Below are 21,721 nucleotides of genomic sequence, written 5' to 3'. Positions count from 1 at the left end.
CCCAAGAAATATTTAATTGAGCTTCACCTGTAGCCCAGAAAAAAATAAAACATGTTATTTTTCCAATCTAACATTCTGTATTTTTCTACTTTATATAAGCTGGAGGTCATCAGACACAGTAGAATACTTTGTTATAACGTCGATTCATACTGGTAGTGGTGGCAGGAAACCCGGGCAAGTATTTATAGAGAGAAACCCTTCTTACGTCTTGTTTTAAAATGTTTCTGTAAAATTCAGTACATCCAAAATACACCCAAGGATATGGAAATAGTAAAAGTACAACGACCTTAAATTCCATTAAAATCTCCCCTGCTCCCTAAGCTAGCCAGAAACTCACTCCGGATTCCCAGAGTGACAGGGAGAGTTCATTTTGCACTGTTGTCACTCATTTTCCCATTGCCAAGTTGATCAGAGCTTTTATGAAACCAGCCTGATACAATCAAAACAGACACAGCACGACCCAGCCCTGCTGTATCGTAAAGGCAACGTATTACCTATCATATCAAACATGACAGCGCCTTCCTTAGCAGAATCTTACACAGCAACTTATAATGAGAAAATGTGTGTCTGAACTGGATTTCAAGTGTCTGGATCACAGTAGCATCTTAAAGCAGCTGCTAACAATGACAGATTTACAGTCAGCGGGAATATCTCTTATAATACTACATGTTGAGTCACCTCTTTCCTTCTGATGTAAAATGACAACGTTTTAGATCTTGATAACTTTGATGTTTTCATTGGTGCAAAAGGGAGGAGAGAGAGTTGACTTCTTCCCATTTTGCTGAAAGGCTAAGATGCTTTCTTTCGTGAATAAATTAACTCAGTGAGGGCGGAGACATGCATTTAAGGCATTCAGTTGTCTTGGTTGTGGTCCTTGAATTATAAAACCACAGAGAGTGTTCTCAGTAAGAAAGGCCATGAGATTCTTCTCTGTAGAGCTTTAGGAACGCTGTCACTTAGCATCTGGGAGTTCTGATTGGTTTTTTCCTCTTCTGAAAAGACCCATTTAGTTGAGAGGATAGGGGTGACATTGACAAGGGTTGATCTGTAAATAGACGAAAAACGAACACTGTCATTTACAGTTGGCCCCAATGATTTTGCCTGTTTAGCCAACAACCATACCTTTTATGCTAGAACAAATTATCGAAATGTTTGAACAGTGTGTAAGAAGCCTATCATATGATGAGTCTTCAACATGGACTGCAAGGCAGAACCAGGAATAGCTTGTGCTAAAGGAAAAGGGGATGCTAGTGTAGTTCACTTCAGCAGCTCTGGAAGAGAACATTGTTTCTTTCCGATGGATTGAAGTTACTAAATTGACCTACATTATTTAGAATTTGGGGAGGAGGAATTTAGGCTATACCTGGCTATACCTTAAGGGGATTAAAAAAAAATCCAGTCCTATGCTTTTAGAGACATTTACATGTGTTTCCCAACATGTCATAGAATCTTCCTGAGGGGGAAAAATTGTTGACTCTTGTTTGAATGGCTTTTGTGACAACCTTTATAAAAGCCAAGTAGAGGTAAATGCAGAATATTTAAAGTGGAAATATCCTGATGTAATTTTGAGTGAACTAGATTTCATTATCACTTAGGCAGAAGCAACGAGATAAAGTCAAATCTTTACTTTTAGGTGAGTCACGTTCAGCTCTATGGAAATGATATTTTGGTTTCTTTTTTCATAAGCAATGACAATTTTGTGTGTGTTTTCATTTATTTTACCTTTTGGGGGGCATTTATTCATGCCCATGCCTTATGAACAGTAAGATGTAATATTTGACTATCAAGGAGATTTATGTGAAAAAGGATTCCCAAACTGAGAGACTTTTCACTGAAGAAAGATTTTGTTGGTTCATATGTTAATTTTTACTTTGCTCAGATTTGTGAAATTTGCTCTCGTGAAAATGTATGCTGTAAACATTACGTTAAGCAAGAGGGTGAACCCGTTTCTGAAGAGAAGACTGAATTTCAGCGTGTAATAAATTCATCAGGTTATGGGCGTGGCATTTCTGGGTCACACACAGACCAGTTTAGGATGTTCTGAATTAGAGGTTGTCTTTCATAAAATAAACGCCCACCCCAGTTATCACACAGAGTTCCCATGACTTGAAATACAGGAATCAAGAAGGAAGCGAGAAATTTCTGAGGGTGAGTACCTTAAGACTGAAAACTAGTGTTGCACTGACCCTAGTTGTAGATTAAGAATCTGTGACCAGTGAAGTAAAATCTTTGTTTTGAAGGAAGTCGGGGCCATCTCTTACTATTTATTGCTAATGAGAAGAGCGATTTTTCTCACTGTGTGCCGCGCATCCTTATTTCTGCAGTTACCATCTTTTTTTCCCCTTTTAATTCTTCCTTAAATATTTGAGGATGTGAATTCACCTTGACAGACAGGAGCCTTATTCTCCACTGTCATCATAGTCCTGTCACAAGTAAATCTTGCATCACCAGATTTTTTAAAAAGGTCCTGCTATGGGTCATTTTGAAAGATGAATGATAGAACTTAGGCCAAATTGAAGTCATTCTGCTTGGATCAGTGTTGGTGTTTTCACTTTGTATTTCTTTTTGACTCAACATCCATTTTGATTTTTCTCAACTCTTTAACTGAAAGAGAAGAGACCGTTTTCCCCAGAACTCTTGTTTGTCCATCTTCATCTGTCTGTCTCCACCCTGCCACGTGCACTCACATGCGGACATAAATCCCTACTTGGGCTGATAGGAAATTATTGGAAGGCTACCCACACTTCCTTATTGATGTCAGGGGGAAAACCCCTTCATCTACCCTCTCAGGTTCAGTACCTGGGAGCCTGCAAACTAAATTGACAAAAGACAGCAAAAAAAAAAAAAAAAAAAGACCATTTCTTTCCTGGTGCAATAGATGTACACACAGAAGTGCTCTATGATGTATAACTCAAAGGGACAGTTAGGGTTTGGAGTTTATACCTAAGTCATCCCTAACTTAGTTGGGGGGAAGGGAGTGGGGAGAAAAGGCCTCTGGGGAAGAACAAATAGGTTTCTTTGGAAAAGACAAGTGGGTTTTTAGGAGAAAAACTGGGAGATAAGAAAGTTTGGAATAGTTTGTTTATGCAGGCAGGAGTGGCCTTTCTGTCTTCTTCAAGGCCATGAAACTCCAAGAGGGGATTTATGGTAGGTTTATCCCTAGGATGAGAAGCGACCCCCAAAGGGGATTTATGGCGATCCTCATTGCTCAGAAATTTCTGCCTTTAGTCAGATAATGGAAACTCCAAGAAAGCTGCTTTCTGCATCTGTTGAATCGTAAACATCTTCCTCTTAAAATAGTCTTTGTGTGCACTCTGAGACTCTGAGTGGGTCCCCACATTCACAGCAGGGAGGCAATCCTTCCTGGTCCCTCCATCGTTGCTGCCTTCCTGTACTGTTTCAAAGTGTGCTCCCAGTCAGCCCTGCAGTCAGGAGGGTGGACAGCAGGTACTCTTAACAACCCTTCTGGACCCAGACAGCCATTCTGTTTTTCACTTCCTCTATTCAGTAAATTACACGAGATAGTCAGCACTTTATTATGATATAAGCTTTGTGTTGGATGATGGTGCCCAGCCATAGGTTAATAAGGTAGGCCAGGCGAAGCTCTGACGTTCGGTAGGTTGGGTGCATTACATGCATTTCCGACTTACGATATTTTCAACATAAGGTGGGTTTATTGGGATGTAACCCCCATCGGAAGTCAAGGAAGATCTGCGTACAACTGTGTAAAGGAGCAGGTTGACACGGCTGGTGGGGCAACTGACAAGGTCAGCCTTCCCTGGTGGTTCTTTCTCTCTCGATTTTGCGTCGTTTTCCAAAAATTAACACAAGCGCTCTCAGCCAGAGCTCCCACTACGTGCAGTTTTCCTGGAAAATAAATTATCGTTCAGGATTTCAACTTGAAAATTAGGGTGCACATCAAGGACATAGTTTAATAGGCCCAGCTATTTTGATGTATTCTCATTTCAGTGGACTCTTAAGTTTAATGAGATGCGAAGTAAATAAAGACATATGATCTGTTGCCAACTGAGAAGTTTATCATTATTTTATACCAACGATAGTTTTAAAAACTGTATTGAAAGGTGACTCAAACTATTTCGAAGAGCTCACCTTTTCAGCCAGCATGGTTTACATCATTATTAAATAGGCATTTGGATGAGGGCTGTAGTACTTATTTTTAAAACAGGAGTCCATCCAACCTGATTTCCAGAAGATCTGGTCTCTAGTTTTTCGTTGGTGACTTCATGTGGTTTTTCTTGGGGAGGAGAAAGGTTTTATTTCTCAAAGGTCATGAGCAACGAGTGACACTATCTAGATTCCAGAAGCATCCTGGAGGGGTGTTCAATTACGTAGACCCCGGTGAGAATATGCCAACTGGGAATCTTTATTTTGGAATCCTGTTTTAGCCTGGTCACCACATACATTGCCCATGGCACTGGGCATTTCTTAAAAATATTTTTCTGAACTCATAAGGAACAACGAAAACAAATGACAGAGAAACCACACACAACCTGCTTTGTTTTTAGAAAGTGAATGGGCCGCTTTGGAATCCACTGTACAAAATAGATCTGAGTAAGTGTGTGGTCTCTCCATCACTTTTTCTTCTTTGTTTCTAGGTATAGAGGCAAAACATACAGGGCCGTGGCCAAGATCGTCCGAACATCTGACCAAGTAGCGGATTTCTGCCGCCGTGTTTGTGCCAAGCTCGAATGCTGTCCAAATTTGTTCAGTCCTGTGCTGGTTTCTGAAAACTGCCCGGAGAACTGCTCCATTCACACCAAAACCAAATACAGTAAGTGCAAATCTGAAAGGAACGTTGGTCTGTGGGCCTACCCGCAGACCATGTAGTTGGTGGGCTGTTTTTTTGTTTGTTTGTTTATTTGTTTGTTTTTGTTTCAACACCTTTTGCATAGTTTTTCCTAGGAATTGCTACGGGAGAATTCTTTAAGGTTTACTTAGTAGATACTTGTTTCTCTCCTAGAATAAGGAAGGGATGGGGATGTCTCCAGCTCTGCTGCGACCACACTCCAGGATGAGCTGCTTTGTGGTTCTCTCTAGGTGTCAGACACTAATGGATAAGTGTTTGTTCACACCCAAGAACCCCATGGCGTTTCTTGACAGTTTTATAAGTGCCGTCTTTACGGACCAAATTCAAGTGGAAGGTACTGGAAGTAGACAGCTTTAGTCCTGAAAGAAACCTACACTAGTCGGTCATTTTGCGTATAAGGAATTTGAGGTGTGGAGGCTGAGTGACTTTCCTCTCAGGTACTGTGGTGTGGGGATGTGTGGACACGTGCTTCACCGCAGGGTGGGAAACAGCCGCCGTCATCCAGGAGCCATGCATTTGGTATTTTCCTTTGTATGCCTCCAGCCACAGATAAAGTTTCCTTTGGTGCATCTGGTTCTTTTCTGGAATAATGGGAGTTCCATATGGAACAGTTGAGGCTTTGGCTAATGAGGAAGCATCTCAGTGTTGATCATAATTGAAAACTGGACCCATAATAGGTTTTAGTTAGTTGATTATACATTCAAACGATAAAATATATCAATCATTATTGAAAGTTGGTAAATAATTTTCTAACTATTGCTCTAGGAGGTAATACAGACGTATAACTCTGTTATTGAATTCAGAAGTAATGAAAGTCTCCACTGAGAGAAAAGAATAAAGTGTATAGTTACGTAGTAGGGAAGGAACACTGTTTGAAAAGACAGAAGGTGCCCCATTAATTTGGGCTGTGTGTTTGCCGGTTGGTCTCGGTCAGGTCGAGGGATGGGGAAATCCTTCGTGACCAGGGCCCTCCAGTAGGTGTTCACTGTGTTTGTTCATTCTTCAAGCTTCAGACTCGGGGGCAGCTGTCGGAGCATCTCCGGTGGCAGCGGTTGCCACCACTGTGTGCAGCGTTTGGGGCAGGGAAGGGGAGCAGAGAGAAACTCCTGAAACAACTCTAAGCTTGTTTGGCTCACCTTCTGTCTCAGTCTGCTCTGGCCGCCACAGCAAAGTCCCACAGACTGTGGGGCTTAAACAACAGACATTCATTCCTCCCAGTTTTGGAGGCTGCAAGTCCAGATCGAGGTGTCAGCAGGGCTGGTTTCTCCTGGGGCCTCTCTCCTTGCCTTGCAGTCGGCCGCCTCCTCGCTGTGTCCCCACAGGGTCCTCCCTCTGTGCATCCCTGGTGTCTCTTCCTCGTCTTGTCAGGATATCGGTCCTGTTGGGTCAGGGCCTCACCCTTATGACCTCATTAACTGTAATCACCTCCCTAAAGGCCCACCTCCAGATGCAGTCACATTGGGGGTTAGGGCTTCTACATTTGAATTTGTGAGGGGTTGTGAAGGCGGCAGGTGACACTGTTCTGTCCGTAACAGCTTGTAAACATGAGGGCACTGGGGACAGGTTTCCCCCCTGTGGAGCTGTTTTCTCAGAACTGTTTCCTGAGGTGTAAATGGGATGTGAAGTTTTTTGGGGTTTTTTTGGCGCTATGCGGGCCTCTCACTGTTGTGGCCTCTCCCGTCGCGGAGCACAGGCTCCGGACGCGCAGGCCCAGCGGCCGTGGCTCACAGGCACAGCCGCTCCGCGGCATGTGGGATCCTCCCGGACCGGGGCACGAACCCGCGTCCCCCGCATCGGCAGGCAGACTCTCAACCACTGCGCCACCAGGGAAGCCCCGGGATGTGAAGTTTTGATGGTCTCAAATGAAGGAATGATCTCTCTCTCACTTTCCCCCTCCCTCTCCTTTTAGTTTTCCTTCTCTCCTCCCTCTGCCTTACTCCTGTCTCTATCCTCCCCATCCATGCATGCCCATGGGTATAACCTCTTAATGAAGTTTGTAATCTCATCATCTCTCTCCCTGTAGCTTATTATTATGGGAAGAGGAAGAAGATCATTAAGCCCCCGATTGGAGAAAGCAGTGCTGAAAGCGGACACCCTAAACCGGCCAGACGCAGGAAACGACGAAAATCCATTTTTGTGCAGAAGAAACGGAGGTCCTCTACCGTGGGCTTTGCCGCAGGCTCCGGAGAGGTATGTTCTGCTCGGAAGCTTCCCACATTCGATCGGGAAGCGCCGCCCTGGCTTCACAACCGAGGCCAGGTTGAAGTCTGATGCTAAATGGTGAGAATCGTGAGCTGCCAGAACCCCCTCCTTATTTGTCGAACGCAGACTTAACATTGCAGCGTCTCGGCTGGGAAGGGGCTGCAGGTGGGACCCGGGGTGGGACCATGGGATCCATCTTCCGAGGCCTCCTTGGACAAATCTCAGTGGGAGGGTGGCACCGGCACCTGGGGTGGAGTTGCGGGCCCCCTCCCCCACCTTCCCGGAGGCCCCCTTCCCCACTGCCTCAGTGCATCTTCCGTCCTCCTAGGAAAGTGAAGAGGAGGATGCGGATGCCCTGGACGATGACACCGGGAGTGAGGAGACCGGCTCCGAGCTCCGTGATGACCAGACGGACACATCCTCGGCCGAGGTGCCCTCCACCCGGCCCCGGAGGGCCGTGACCCTGAGAAGCGGCTCGGAGCCCGAGCGCCGGGCGCCCGTGGAGAGGACGCGGAGGGGCCGGAGGGCCCGGGCCACCCCCAGCGCCGAGGGGGCCCCCAGGGGCCCGGCCTCCAGCCAGGAAGCAGCGGAGGTAAAGCTCAGGCCACTTCAGCTGGCCCGTCTGGTGCCCCCAGTGGGGCAGCACGGGACCTCACTTGGGGGACCCCTGTTTAAGTTAAACACCAGCAGCTGCTCTGGCTGTGTTGCTAAATCAGGGGCAGAAAGCTTGGTGATTCCACACCCCACCGGAGCAGGACGGTGAACCTCAGGATGGGGCTCTGGGAGAAGTAATAGCACCTCTTTTTCCGGAAGGTTTTAAAACCACAGGGATCAGGAGAACAGACAGAATAAGTCCTCAGGGTCTCATTAAACACTAGGCTTTCCCTCCTCAGGAGACCTTGTGATGCTATAAAGTGTGTAGTCGGGGTATCTGGTCTCCCCTGAGCCCACGTGTTACACGATCAGCTGGAAGGTCGCTGGCACCAGCTTCACACATGTAAATGGGGGCATAGCGGCCTCGCGCGCCTACACCAGCTCCTGCCCTGTCTCCTCCTCGACCAGAGATCCCGCGCTCAGCCCCAGAGCTCCTGAACTTGGGGGTCAACAGCGGCCGTCACTGTGCCTTTTTTTTTAACCTCTAAAGATACACAAGTCTTTGGAGCAAAGTCATAACCCAGACGAGTTGCTAAGAGCATCCCTGGATACCGGCCGCCTCTGCACCTGTCCAGGTGCCTCGTGAGGAGGCCGCGAGTGGTCCAGAAAGCCCGGCTCCAGCCCTCAGGGTTCAGAGAGGGTCCCGCCACCCGGGAGGTGAGAAAACAGTCTCCTGCTTCCCTTCCCTCTGCAGGCGGTGAAGCAAGAGGAGGAAGAGAGGCTGGTCCTGGAGAGCAACCCCTTGGAGTGGTCGGTGACAGACGTGGTGAGGTTCATCAAGCTGACGGACTGTGCCCCCCTGGCCAAAATATTTCAGGAGCAGGTACGGGGTTCCACTGCACAGCAGTTCTTCTGGTTCTGAGCCTCCGGGTCTTCTGTGTCAGCTGGCTTCCTGGGGCTTGGCCTCCGCAGGGGGTGGGGGGCTTCCTCGTCCCTGGGGGCAGGGGAGCAGGGCACCCGGGCTCCACGTGCGGTCCCACCTGCAGCTCCGTGGGGTCTCTTTGCCGTGCAGTGGAGACCGCAGCTCCGGCCTCTACTAGGGGTCCTCGGATGCCCCTTGGTGAGGGCTAGGTCTTATGCAGCCTGGCCTGGCTGGAGGTCAGGGCTCCCAGCTCTGCCTTGGCTGGCGGGTGGGGTGCGCGTTGTCCCGTGGTGGAGCAGTTGTCGTCTGAAAGGCTTTTGTCTCCCCAGCTCCCCCTTTCCAGTAGAGAGAACAGGCTTCCGTTGGCCCTCTTTTCGTTTGTGCCCGTTGGCATTTCTGGGCTGCCAGCTTGTGTAACACTAAAGACATAGGAGGCCAAAAAACAAAAGCTCAAAGGACTGGCTACCGTGTCAGATCTGGAGTCCCACTGTCCCTGGCTGGTCTGCCTTCTTTTCTCCACCTTCCAGAGTCTTCTTATGTTTGTCTTATTTATAACATTCAGGGCTTTTACTTCTCGAGAGAAAGAGGGAGAAGTCTTCTTGATCTTCCCAGAGGCAGAAGCCCTTGGGCCATTGCGCTTTATTTAATGCTGCTTTTGTCACGGTTTTCTTACTTCCTTCACTTCTTTCTTTGTAAATTATTTTAAAGCCTATGGTATGTTAGGTACTACGGTAAATTATGGATAAATGGGAGAACTATTGATATAATTTATACCTTAAAAGTTTTCAATCTAGCAGATGAAATGATATGCCATAAGGAAGGAGGGTTTTTAATCTATATTTTCCCTTAAGTTAGTATGAAAATAAATCCCCACTCTAAATATAATCCACCTTGCACACTTCTCACTGGCCTCACATAGAAGGTTCAAGTGGAAGCCTGTCACGTGCTCTACCATGTTTGCTCAATTTGTTGACATTTCTTGCATTGTTTCACAGTGTATCTTTCACAACCTTGCTTTTCACTAAAGTACTGTTTTCCATGTCATAAATTAAATACATGTCCATCTAGCTTTTTTTAGATGATACAAACCAATAGTCTAGAAAGAGAGTAATTCAAGCATTAAATCATCAAGAAAACAAGAAAGGCCTCTGATTTCCCCTGTACCCAGTGAACTTTTCAGATTTTCTCCCAAGGCCACCAAAATGCAGTAATGAATTGTAAAAAGCAAATTAATGTGGTTCCCAGCTCCTCCCAGGAAAGGGGAGTTCTCAGTGTTCCCAAGGTTTCCACTATGGACCATTAGCGTCTTCTGTAGACACCCAGTAAGTGCACCGAACGAGTGAATGGTGGCTGGAAGGCCAGGCCACCTCCTCGCTGTCTGACAAGCTGCACTTCCTCTCTGGGCGACAGTTAAAAGCAGACAAAAAGAAAAAGGTTCCTTGTCCTTAAAGAACGTGGTAATGAGCATGTCCCTTCATTTAAACACACAAACAGGAAAGAAAGAATTGTGAGAAACGTGAGGACTCACATGATTTGGGGCTTGTTGAGAAACTGCATCTCGGTCTTGAAAACAAGAACGAAGCAGAAGGTTGAAATCCTGCTTAAAGCATATGGCCCGATGCAGCATTTTTCCGGTCTGGTATTTATTACTAGCAGCACGTCGAAAACAGCGTCGCATTTGTATACGGGATGAGTGCTGGTGACACAGATTTAACACGTGTTCCAGCCGGTCCTATGTTCATTCATTCTGCGCCCACTGAGTGTCCGGTACATACCTTGCAATATCCACGCGGCAGATACAGAAGGTATCGGTCTGTGTTAGTCCAAGGGCTTGTTTTGAGACTCACATGCCACTTTGAACTGACAAATGTTTTCCAGTTGGGCCTCTCGTGGGACAAAGAACAGAGGCTGTTTTTGCTGTGAGGGGCAGACAAGCTCAGTGTTGATTCCTTTCATAAATATCTGGTAATAAGCAAGAAGGTGAAGACAAAGCTGATTTGTGAAAAAGGCTAAAATACTACTTATACTGAATCATCCTTAATTGGATTTTAATTCCTGTTTATAACAACATCTCGGGAAGTTTCGTGCCTTCCCAAGCCAAGGCATCTAAGAAGGAAACATTCCCGACACTCGGCCACTTCTAGGATCAACGAGGGACATCTGCTCACATCACCTAAAAGCTTGGCCTTACATACCTACTTATTTCTCTCATAAGAGAGAAAAATAGGTAGAATTTAATTGATTATAGCCTTATTTCTATTTAAAGTTCTATGTTAGACCGTTTCATCTGTCACAGTAAAAGGCTGTTCCCGACGGGGCTACCTGAAGTCCGTGGGCACCTGAGCGTGTATTTTGTTCAACCAGACCTTTAATTACTAATTTGTTCTATCACCTTTGAGGCCAAACACCACAGCTCTGGTTTGATGGGGCCTCCAGTGGGTCACTCCAGGCGTCATATGAGTTTTTAGATGAATGAGGAGGAGCTGGGGGTTTATCCACCAGCATGTGAGAGAAATCACAGCACGTGAAGTCACAGCTACGTGCCTTCATTCCCTGGATTCTGAGTCATAAATTCAGAGACTACCGTAATCATGGAGCATTTACAAAAATTATAAACTTCCCATTACCAGAATATATGCTTTTTAACTCTGAAATGTTATAGTAACTGCTTAAAAAATCTATACTCTATAATTTCATGTTGCAAATATGTACATTATACAGGGAAACTCCACACGTCTATAAAAAGCAGGAAAGCCTTAAATAAAATTTCGCCTATTCATTCACCTTTTGTGAATCAGAGCCATGCAATAAGCAAACTACCCAAATTAGTGGTTTATTTTTTTTTTTTTTTCACGGTGCACAGGCCTCTCACTGCTGTGGCCTCTTCCGTTGCGGAGCGCAGGCTCAGCGGCCACGGCTCACGGGCCCAGCTGCTCTGCGGCATGTGGGATCTTCCCGGGCTGGGGCACGAACCTGTGTCCCCTGCATCGGCAGGCGGACTCTCAACCACTGCGCCACCAGGGAAGCCCTAGTGGTTTACTTTTAATGAAGAAATTCCAGGATGCTTCAGGTGTAATCCACATTTAGACTAATTCCCTCCTCTTTCTACTTCTGTAAGCCCTGAATATCCCCTCTAAGGAACCACCAACTCCTAAACTGACCTCTGTATCAAAATAAGTGTGATTTTCCCATGTACTAAGTATAAGTTCTGTATTTTATCTTATTTCATTTCTTAAAAATGAGTAGTCCATTTATGGTAATTCTGTATTTAACAGAACAAGTGATTTGCCAGCCATTCTGAATTATATGGGAGCATATTTCTAAAAATTAAATCAACTGTGAGGTCTGTAACTACATGATCAATGAAAAAAATAACTTCTTTGGAACCAAAACAAAAGCTACGATGAGAGGGATTATAAGGGGGGGGTCCCCCCGCCCCCTCAGTTTTTCACTCCTTACAGTGGTGACTTGCGTGACTTCACTCCAGTAGCTGGAATTTAGTGCATTATTTCTCACAACTCATTTGCTAAGATAATTCTACAGAACTCAAACTACAGTTTGCTGGTCCTTCTATAACTTGCACACCTTTATAGATTAAAAAAAAAAAAAAAACCTAATATTGCAATCAGCAGGTGGAATTTTCTTGCTAATTTTGTTTAACTCTCCCTTTAAATACACCATTCTTATTTCTAGTTAAATCACATTTTTAGATTGCCAGCCTGGCATCTGACAGACAAATACCTCTCTGCCTTTGTAAAAATGCTGAGTACCCCTGAGCTGTATCCATTTTAGCATTCTCATCCAGAGTTTCCAAGACAGAGGGCTGAAATACATCCATTGCAATAAAGGGCAGGTTAGTTCTCCATGCCGGGAACCCCAGTTCTAGGAAATTTGAGGAAGCTCACAGATGCCCCAGCCTGTGTTCTCCTTGCCTTAAATGCCATTTCTAAATCTCCCATCGCTCTTCCAAGGATCAGCCGTCATCCGAGCACCTACATGTGTGCTGGCGTGGTGCTGGGCACTGTGGGCGTGGAATGGAGGTCACGACCTTCTGATGCTCAGGTTTCTCCAAGTCGGAGGAGGTGAATCATTGAGAAAGCCCTTGATTTCCTGTTAGCCGATAATGTGTAAGATCTCTCCTCATCTCAACAAGAATTTACAGATAATCTATGTGCAAGGCAGTCTTTTAAAAGCTGCCTGAAGACAAAGGTGGGTAAGATGCTTGCAATTCTAAATGCTTCCGATCGACTGGGGACAACAGACACATCAGCAGCTGGCAGCAGCACATAAGAGACTGAAACAGTGTCATCCTCGGTGCAGGAGAGGACGCAGCTGTAGGCAGAGAAATCTGGGAAGATATAGCCTAGAATCGGGCCGTAGAAGGTGATGCCGACTGCGGGAGTGAGGCCGGGTCAGCTGAGCCAGAGCACACACGAGGGGTCTTTTCAGGAAGGTGAGGGAGGTGGGCTTACAGCTGAGGTCCCTGGAGCAGCTGCTAGCTGCGAGGTTGGAGAGCAGGGCCGTGGTCCGCGTGGCCGATAGTCAGTCATGCTACCTGTCCAAACAACGTGTTTTCCCAAAAGGTGTTCTGGGAAAGAGCCCAGATTCTTTATCCAACTTTGTAAAAGTAATTTGGCAGTTTTAGCACATAATCTTGAGGCCCCACTTTATCTCAGGCATATTTTACAACACCTCATCATTTTGGGAATCCTTGCGTGTCCGTTGTGCGCTTCTGAACGCTGCGCCACACACTTGGAAACGCATCTTGTGTTTCTCAAAGTCGTGTCACTCTTCCGATGAGCTTGGAATTTGATAGCAGCAGCCCCTGGTGCTGACTGCACAGTCAATTATAGGACCGCGGGACCAAGCACATTTGTCCCAACAGGCAGGAGGTCAGAGTTCGGGGAGTCATTTATGGAAGTGGATCAGACTCTGTGCGTATGTAAACCGGCGTATCTTCGTGGTTGATTTAAGGCGCTGTGGATCCCCCAGGGTCAGCACTTGGGCCGTATGGGAAGGAATCCATGGTCCTCAAAGCTCCATAAACACTGCGTTTACTCCCACTCTCTGCCCTGGAAAAGACAAACTGAAGGGCCATCTTCGAGTTTCTATTTGGGGATTTGGAGGACCCCCTCACCACTGGATGTGAGTTTTTATTTTGAGGCTATATGCAGCTCAGTCAGTTCACTGTCATCGTCCTCATTTCTTCCCATAAGAGAGTAGGGAGTCCTCGGGAGCTGAGGACTTGACTTAAAGGAGCTACCCTTGGTCCCTGTCAGCCTGCTTGAGGCACCTCGCAGGAAGCATTATGGGGGGTGCATTCTGGTACATTCCAGCTCACCCGACAGACAGCACAGCTCTCCCTGCAGGAGCCTCATGACATTGCTTGTGGTGTCTGTGCTATAGACTGAATGTCTATGTCTCCCCCAAAACCCAAATGTAGAAATCCTAACCCCCAGTGTGATGGTATTTGAAGGTGAGTCTTTTGGGAGGTCATGAGGGTGAGGCCCTCACGATGGGATCAGTGTCCTTAAAAAAGAGACCTCAGGGCTTCCCTGGTGGTGCAGTGGTTGGGAGTCCGCCTGCTGATGCGGGGGACGCAGGTTCGTGCCACGGAGTGGCTGGGCCCGTGGGCCGTGGCCGCTGGGCCTGCGCACCCGGAGCCTGTGCACCGCAGCGGGAGAGGCTGCAGCAGTGAGAGGCCCGCGTACCTCAAAAAAAAAAAAAAAAAAAGAGACCTCAGACAGCTTCCTCCCTGCTGTGAGGACACAGCGAGATGTCTGTGAACCTGGAAGCAGGTGCTCACCAGACACCCCACTGAATCTACTTGATCTTAGAATTGCAGCCTCCAGAACTGTGAGAAATCCATGTTGGTTGTTTATAAGCTACCATCCCATCCCATGGTGTTCTTTTATAGCAGCCGGAACAGACTAAGGTAGCCCAAGAATACCCTAGTCTTTCTCCTCCACTTCTGTTCACCTTCCAGATTCTCTCTTACCCTCTCCTTTATTTAAAAAAAAAAAAAAAAATTTATTGAGGTACGGTTGATGCACAATATTGTATAAGTGGCAGGTGTACAACTAGTGATTCACAATGTTTAAAGGTTATATTACGTTTATAGCTATTTCAAAGTATTGGCTATTTGGGGGCTCTTAATCCCCAGCCCTGTCTTTCTCCTCACCTCCTTTTCTCCATCTTTTACCCTTTTCTTTTACCCTTCTGTTGACTTTTAAGTTTACCGAGGCCAATTCTTCCCATTTATTTATTCAGCAAATGTTTACTGAGCACCTATTATATGCCCGGCAGGCATTTTTCTAGGTGCTGAGGATAGAGCAGGGGAAAACAAAAACCCATGCCCACATTGATTTGCCTTATTGCAAGGCAGTCAATCAAACTTGAGACCACCCTGGCTCCCCCAGCCGGGGCGAGTGTCCCAGGGCCCATCTCTGGCTCTGGGTATCTTTCCCAACTTGCTGTTGGTAGCTACTTGCGCAGGTGTTTCTGCTCCCTGGTGCAGAAGGAGGAAGCCAAGTCTCACTCATTTTGTATCTCCTTTGGGGTCTGACATATGAATAATTTAATAAATATTTGGCAAAGACATGAAAACAGCCTTAAAAGGCTTATAACACCTCCCCCAAAATTAAGATCCATGAATTTAGGAGGGCATTCCTTCTCTTTCCTTGGCTGTGGTGTGTCAGGAAAGTGTAGAAACTTTCACTTCAGAAAGAAAACCAGTGAGAGATACCGATTCACATCAGAGATGTAGATGCACTGAAATGCTTTTATTGAGAACTAGTTTGTGCATACAGAAGGGTATATGTACTGTTTGTACATATGGGGCCTATTAATAAAAGGGACACGCATGAAAGCCACTAACCCAAGGAAGAATCAGGAACTTTGCAACGTGGCTGCATGTACCAAGGCCAGCCTCCCTCTCACCCTCCCCTTTATTTCCACTGGCAGTTAATACTACTCTGAATTTTTGTGTTTATTGTGCTCTTGTTTGATTTCCAAAATGTTTCCCAGACTAGCATATGAACGTACCTTTCTACTCGTCATGTAGAGGCTTCTGTGTCAACACTTAATATTGTCAGACTTCTTAACTTTTGTGGGTATAGAATTATATTGTCGTGTGGGCTTAATTTGCACTTCCCTTATTCCTGATAAGGTTAAGCATCTTTTCTTAAATTTTTCACCATTTTTGTTTCATCTGTGAAATACCTACTCATGGTTTTTGCCTAATTTAAAAAAAAAGTTTATCTTCTTTTTATTGATTTGTAGTAGCTCCTTCTGTATTCTGGTTACTGCTGCCATCCTTTGTCAGTTGTTTATATAGCAGGCTTTTTCCCCCCAGTTTGTGGTTGGTTTATCTGCTTTACAGTAAACTTTAATGCATCCGACGGGAAGCATCCGAGTTCTGGCCAACGCGCTCTCTCAGCGGACTCAGTTTGCCACCTCCTAATAAAGGTCCTTGCCTTCAGCCTCTCATCCCTTCCCCACCCTACCGCCTAATTCATACCCTGTGGCCAATATTAGGTTGCAGACACACCTGATAAAGTCACTTATCTGCTTAATGTCCTTCAGTGACTACTTATCACACATCTCCAGAATAAGTCCCCAGTTCCTGTCTGGGCCCATCTCAATTCTGCCTTCAGTGTCTCCCCGCGCCCCTGGAATTCCATGCACTGACGAACCACTTGTGTTCCCTGAGTCCATCCTCACCTTAATACTTCCCACTGGTCCCCTAGGTCTGAGTACCTCATCGTCTAATCTCTGAAGCCTTCCTTGACTCCTGTAAGATCGGCTCTGTAGCCTGGCCTGATGGGGCCCGTGGCACTACGTCCATACATTAAGTTCCCTATATCATAGGGATCTGCTTATTTGTCTACCTCCCTTAAGATTCCTGGCATCTCCAGGGCAGGAGTCTTTGTTTTGTTCAGTGTGATGCACCCAGAGGCCTTCAGAGTGCCTGGCACCTAGTAGGTGCTCAATAAATGCCCAGAGTGATTAAATCAGTGACATCCTCCACTCAATGTGGTGCATGCATATGGCAGCCACCTTCACTGAAACTGTGGAGAGTTACACAAATATTTTAGGACTGATTTTCAATTGTAATTAATCTGTGTGTCCAAGGATAGCCATCACAACCTGGTACAGATGTGAAGAGCTAAGCTACAATTTTCCCCCAAAAGTTTAATTTCAGAAAACCATGATTGTAGTTCCACCGCTGTCGCTCACTAGCTATGTGATCTTAATTAGATCAGCCAGTGTTGCAGGCCTGCACTCTCCAGGTCTAGTTTCGATAGAATATATGTGGATTTGGCTCTGAAAGTGGACTCAGCTAACAGGCCCCAGGCCACGGGGTACCATTATTTGCTCCGTGGTCTTATAGGTAGCATGTGAAAAGAATGTAAAAGAACGTGTAAAGGCACATGTAAAGGGAAAAAAGATATAGCATCAGAAATTCATTGACAGTCTTATGAGCTTGTCTCCTACTTTCAGGGCATACTCAAGGCCGCTCTGCTCACTTTGTGGTTTGATGAGGTCAAGTTTGAGTCTTGGTTGAGACGTGGCTTACAGTCGCACACATCACAGCCGGTGCTTGTCCATAATTTAACAATAATAAATGGCATTTGCATTGATGCTTTTTAAGTTCTTTATTGCTTCCATACGTCTTAGGGGATAAAGGTGCATCAAGGTGGCTTTCAAAACCGATCAAATAAATGATAAATGTTGTTTATCCTTAACAGTAGTCTTTGAAGGCAAGGCTAACAGTTAGACCCATTTTGGGTTTTTTTTGCTTTAGTTGCTTTCAAGACAGCTAAATAAACCGTTAGTTTGAGAAAAAAGGCTGCCTATGTGAAACTCACCGACCCGTGGTCTCTGAGATACGTGCCTGCGTCGATGGTGTGGCTGCTGCATCTCTGTGGCTCACGGCAGCCCTGGGGCGCTGCTTCTCTGCGTGGCGGAGAGCCTGGTGCGTGTGCCGACTTCAGGGTCTGCACCTGTTCCACCACGACCTTTATCGTTACCTCAGGCCTGTAGGCTCTTGGGCCCTCGTTTATTTCCTCCAGAACATGAAGCCTGGGTGAACAGGAAGAGGGGTTGCCTTGACACTCAGTAACCCAGTCAAACGATGTCTAGATAAATAAACCCGATTCTTACAGGAAGCAAGCTGGTGAGAGGCAGAGCCCACTGGGGTGATCGTAAAGCCTTGGGCTGAGCCTTGGTGCCCTTTCTTTCTACAGTGAATGCAGTTTCACGGTGATTGAGTGAATATCCCCATCGTGGGGACCCCTGGGTATGGATGCAGAAGGGCTAAGTAAGATAGCACAGGGAGTAGACCTCAGACCCCTCATTCTGGGTGACACAGGTTGTAAATGCGGGGGGGGGGTGTGCACGTGTACACACACACATGTCCAAGTACATGTGTTCTCCTCTGTGGAAGATTGTGCTGTGGCATCTTCTCACCCCTTCTGATGGTAAGCTGTCAGGGCTTGGCAGGGAAGAGAGAACGTTTCTCTTGTTCCTGGAGAGCCCTTTCCAGGGCTTAGGTAGTCACAGCAGAGCAGAGGGAGGACACCAAAGCCCAGGAAGGATGGATCTGGGGGCCTGGGGCTTACCAGCAAGAGGTGATGGGCTTAGGGAGAGCCCAGTCCAGCTCTTCATCCCCTCCAGCCCAGGCTGGTGAATTTCACAGCAGCCAATGTTATCTTAGCAGAAAGATTTCATTAGCCACGAGATCAGGCAGCCATCAAGCCAAGTCGCCGTCTCGGCCCGCTCTCTGCAGGCTCAGAGGGAACGAGAGCCGCCCCCATGCCCTGGGCCTGGCATGAAGCCCGCCGTGGCTCACGTGTTCCCCACCCCCTACCCCCGTGCACCTTGTCCCTCCTGGGCTCTAACCCGGCTTTGTCTCCTGGCAGGATATCGACGGCCAGGCGCTCCTGTTGCTGACCCTCCCCACAGTGCAGGAGTGCATGGAGCTGAAGCTGGGGCCCGCCATCAAGCTGTGCCATCAGATCGAGAGGGTCAAGGTGGCTTTCTATGCCCAGTACGCCAACTGACCCCACCCGCTCCACCCGCTGTCCCGGTGATGCAGCGTCTCATGTCTCGAAAGGTTTCCGGGACTGGAACTTCCGTTTTCCCGGGACGTGTGAGGCGGTGCACATGCTTTGTCCCCACAAGGCGAGAAGCGCGAGGGCCTCCTCTGCCCACCAGCCTGCTCGAGGTTTCCATGTTTCCAAAGCACCCCGGGCCCCGCAGCAGTGGCTCCCGGAGGGTGTGAATTTCAGCTCATACCCTGCAGATGTGGACGTGCATCTCTGCAGACCACGCCCCCGCCTTTTTCCCACCCCAGACCAGGCAGCTTCCTCGGAACAAGGTTTCCTAAACCAAGGCCCACACTTCTTTGAAAACTAAGGCGCAGGTGATGTCTTTTAGGTTGTGACCCAGGAGGAGGCCTTGCAGACGGCTTTAGTGTGATTGTTCCCAGGCACGTCCATAGATGCTTCTTTCAGGTCGACACGCGTGTAGCTGTCACTGCAGTTTGATCTGGTGGTGACTCATTTCTCACGCACAGCTCTAGGCGATGTTTCAGGATGGCGGTTAGCAAAGGAGGGACTCCGCCTGTCGGAGGAGACTTCGGGAAGTCTGGGCAGAGAAGGAAGGCCGGGTGTCATGACAGGGAGATGGGCATCCAGGAAGTCTGCAGGGAGGAGGTGTGCTTGCAGCCTTGTACAGAACCTCCGATGTGCTCATTTAACTGTGACCAGGTCAGGAAGGGTCTCCTCTAGTCTCTTGGGGCATCTTGAGTTGTGTATTGAAGGCAGAGCTTCATCCCAGAGAGCAAGAGTGGGGAAGAGACCCGAGAGAAGCTGTTGATCCAACAGCTCCTTCCCTTAGAGGGACACTGTACTGGGTCTCCCGAGGAGGTTCTCTCCAAGCCCCGCCCTGCTCAGTCACCCCTGCCCCGGCACACGCCTCTACCACAGGGTGACGAGGGGCCCTGGCCCTGGAGGCAGCCCCACGTTCTGCTGGCTCGACCATTGACTGACCCCGTCATCTGGGCTGACTTTGAATCACCCTGGACCTCCTTCCGGTAGAGTAACAGGTTTGAACTCTTAGGCGTGTGACACTGACACGTGTGCCCCTGTCCCTATCCTGCTCCTGCTGTCAGGGAAGAGTCCACGTTGGCCAAAGCGAGAAAAAGAAAGAGTGTGTAATTCCTGCAGCTCACTCTGGCTCTGGTTTGCTTAGGACACTTCTTGGCTGTTTTCATTAAGTGGGTCTAGTCATTTGTGGAGAGATGCGTGGCTCCAGGGGCCAGCTGGTCTTTTGTACTGGGTGCTTCGTCTGTGTGCACCCTGGACGGATCCAGTATATTCTTTGAAGCCCAAACGGACCACTGTATTCTGTGCTGGTTGTTGCCCAGATGCCTCTTGAAACCTGTGTGAGGGAGCTCAGGTTGTTGCCCAGATGCCTCTTGAAACCTGTGTGAGGGAGCTCAGGCTCCATGTTGCCCATGTTGCCTCCTCTTCCTCTAGGAGCGTGGTTACCTTGACCTCTTCCCTTTGACGACAGTGCCAGCAGTTCCAGGCAGAATATCCTGGGCTGGCTGACGAGCCGTTCATGTTCCTGCCACGTGAGGGCTGGTTACCTGTCAGATTTCGAGAGGCTCTATCACTAAGGCTAACCTTTGTCAACATTCTGTCACCGTTACTGATGAAAAGAGAAAACATATTTAGTGGTCGAGACTGTGGTCGCCCCTGTAGCTGATCCTAAGTCAAGTTTAAACATTTGGCACTGGGCTTGCCCGGTTGCCTCTGCTGGGAGGCCCAGTGCCTGGCCTGTGCAGACGGGCAGCGTCCGTGAGGACCCCAGCCTGGCCTGCGGTCCCGTTTCTCTCTTCGGTTCCCCACCGCTGCCTCCTCAGCCGTGTGCTTTTGACCTTAAACGCTCAGTCCCGTGGAGTTGAACGCCGTCAACCAGTTGGAAAGGGCATCCTTTCCATGGTGTGGGGCATTTTCCCGTTGCTGACACGTCTGTGATCCTTCACTGTGGCCTTTTTGAGCTGAGTTCTTCCCGTTGCATGTGGGACGGGAATGAAGGGATGTGAGAGCTGCAGCCTCCTTTCAGAATGCATGGCCTTCTCGTGCCCCTTCCAGGAATGGCCCAGAGGAGAGGGTGCTGCATGGGAATAAGTGGATCTCCGGGGCGTAGGGGGGGTCCCTGGGGCCCACCGAGAGGAACTGGAGGCCTCCCGCCCGGCAGCCCAGGGGAGACGCAGCCACCGTTGCTCGGGAGGCATCCTCTTCCCGAGGGACCAGATGCCCAGAACTCTCCTTGTGCTCGGTCTCTTCGTGGGATCCACCCTGTCAACCACATGCGCTCTGCGTGTGCCTGGCGGGGAGACGGCTGCGGCCGAGGCAGAGGACACCCGGCTCTGGGGCAGGCGTCCTAAAGGCTGTCTGGCATGCCATCTCCCTGCCCTGCCGCGAGCCAGGAAACATTTTAGGGGCAGGAAGATGCTTTCGCTCTGAGTGTTGCCAACGTTTCCCTCCAGTTCAGATTCTTTGGGGACTTCTGTGATGGGGGCCTGTGCTTCTTCACGTCAGCAGGACTTGGGCTGCAGAAGTGTCAAGTGGTGTTCATTTCTCTGTAGGATTCACCTCTCACCAGCTTCTGCCTTAGAGAAAGGGCCAGTTTTCAAGGAACATTTTACAGTGTCGTTACTCTGTCTTCGTCCCTTATGGCGGGAAGAGTTGCTCTCACACCTGTAGCCCCCAATGCACCCCAGCCCCTAAGATAAACGTTCTTGGTTGAAACACTCCAGCTGGACATGCCCCCTCCCCTCTTCATCCCCAGATGCTCCCGTCTCCCCGCTGTGTCTCTGACAGCGCTTTGGGGTCAGAGTCCTCTGCTCTGTGTACCTGCGTCCGGCATACACCGGGCTGCTTATTACCTCTGCGAACGGCCCGAGAACTGTGTTCCCCTTCCCAGCCGAGCAGACCCTGCAGTCTGTATGTACGGTGTGTATCACTTGAAAAGCAGAAATGCCACCTCATCTCTAAGGCTGAGAGTCCATCCCTGAGTCCCGCCCTAAAACTAATGGAGCTTGTATCGACCTCTGACCTCTTGACTGTTTTTGTCCTGTGTGAGGAAAATATCCTGTCCAC

At 48.1% G+C, this 21,721-nt stretch overlaps 1 protein-coding gene across 1 annotated transcript in view; it reads left to right on the top strand.

The window, feature by feature from the left end:
• Positions 1 to 18,610, top strand: part of SFMBT2 (Scm like with four mbt domains 2) — a 187,389-nt gene extending 168,779 nt beyond the window's left edge. Inside the window, exons 16-20 of the mRNA XM_065871843.1 lie at positions 4,617 to 4,792; positions 6,852 to 7,018; positions 7,359 to 7,622; positions 8,379 to 8,507; positions 18,470 to 18,610. Coding sequence (XP_065727915.1) covers positions 4,617 to 4,792; positions 6,852 to 7,018; positions 7,359 to 7,622; positions 8,379 to 8,507; positions 18,470 to 18,610 — 877 coding nt within the window. The remainder of the gene's footprint in view (positions 1 to 4,616; positions 4,793 to 6,851; positions 7,019 to 7,358; positions 7,623 to 8,378; positions 8,508 to 18,469) is intronic.
• The last annotated feature ends 3,111 nt before the right edge of the window (positions 18,611 to 21,721 follow it).

This window comes from Phocoena phocoena, chromosome 2 (genome assembly GCF_963924675.1).
Source record: "Phocoena phocoena chromosome 2, mPhoPho1.1, whole genome shotgun sequence".
In the NCBI taxonomy this organism is placed as follows: Eukaryota; Metazoa; Chordata; class Mammalia; order Artiodactyla; family Phocoenidae; genus Phocoena; species Phocoena phocoena.
Note: the sequence above shows the minus strand (reverse complement) of the source record. Positions and strands in the feature narration are given on the sequence as shown.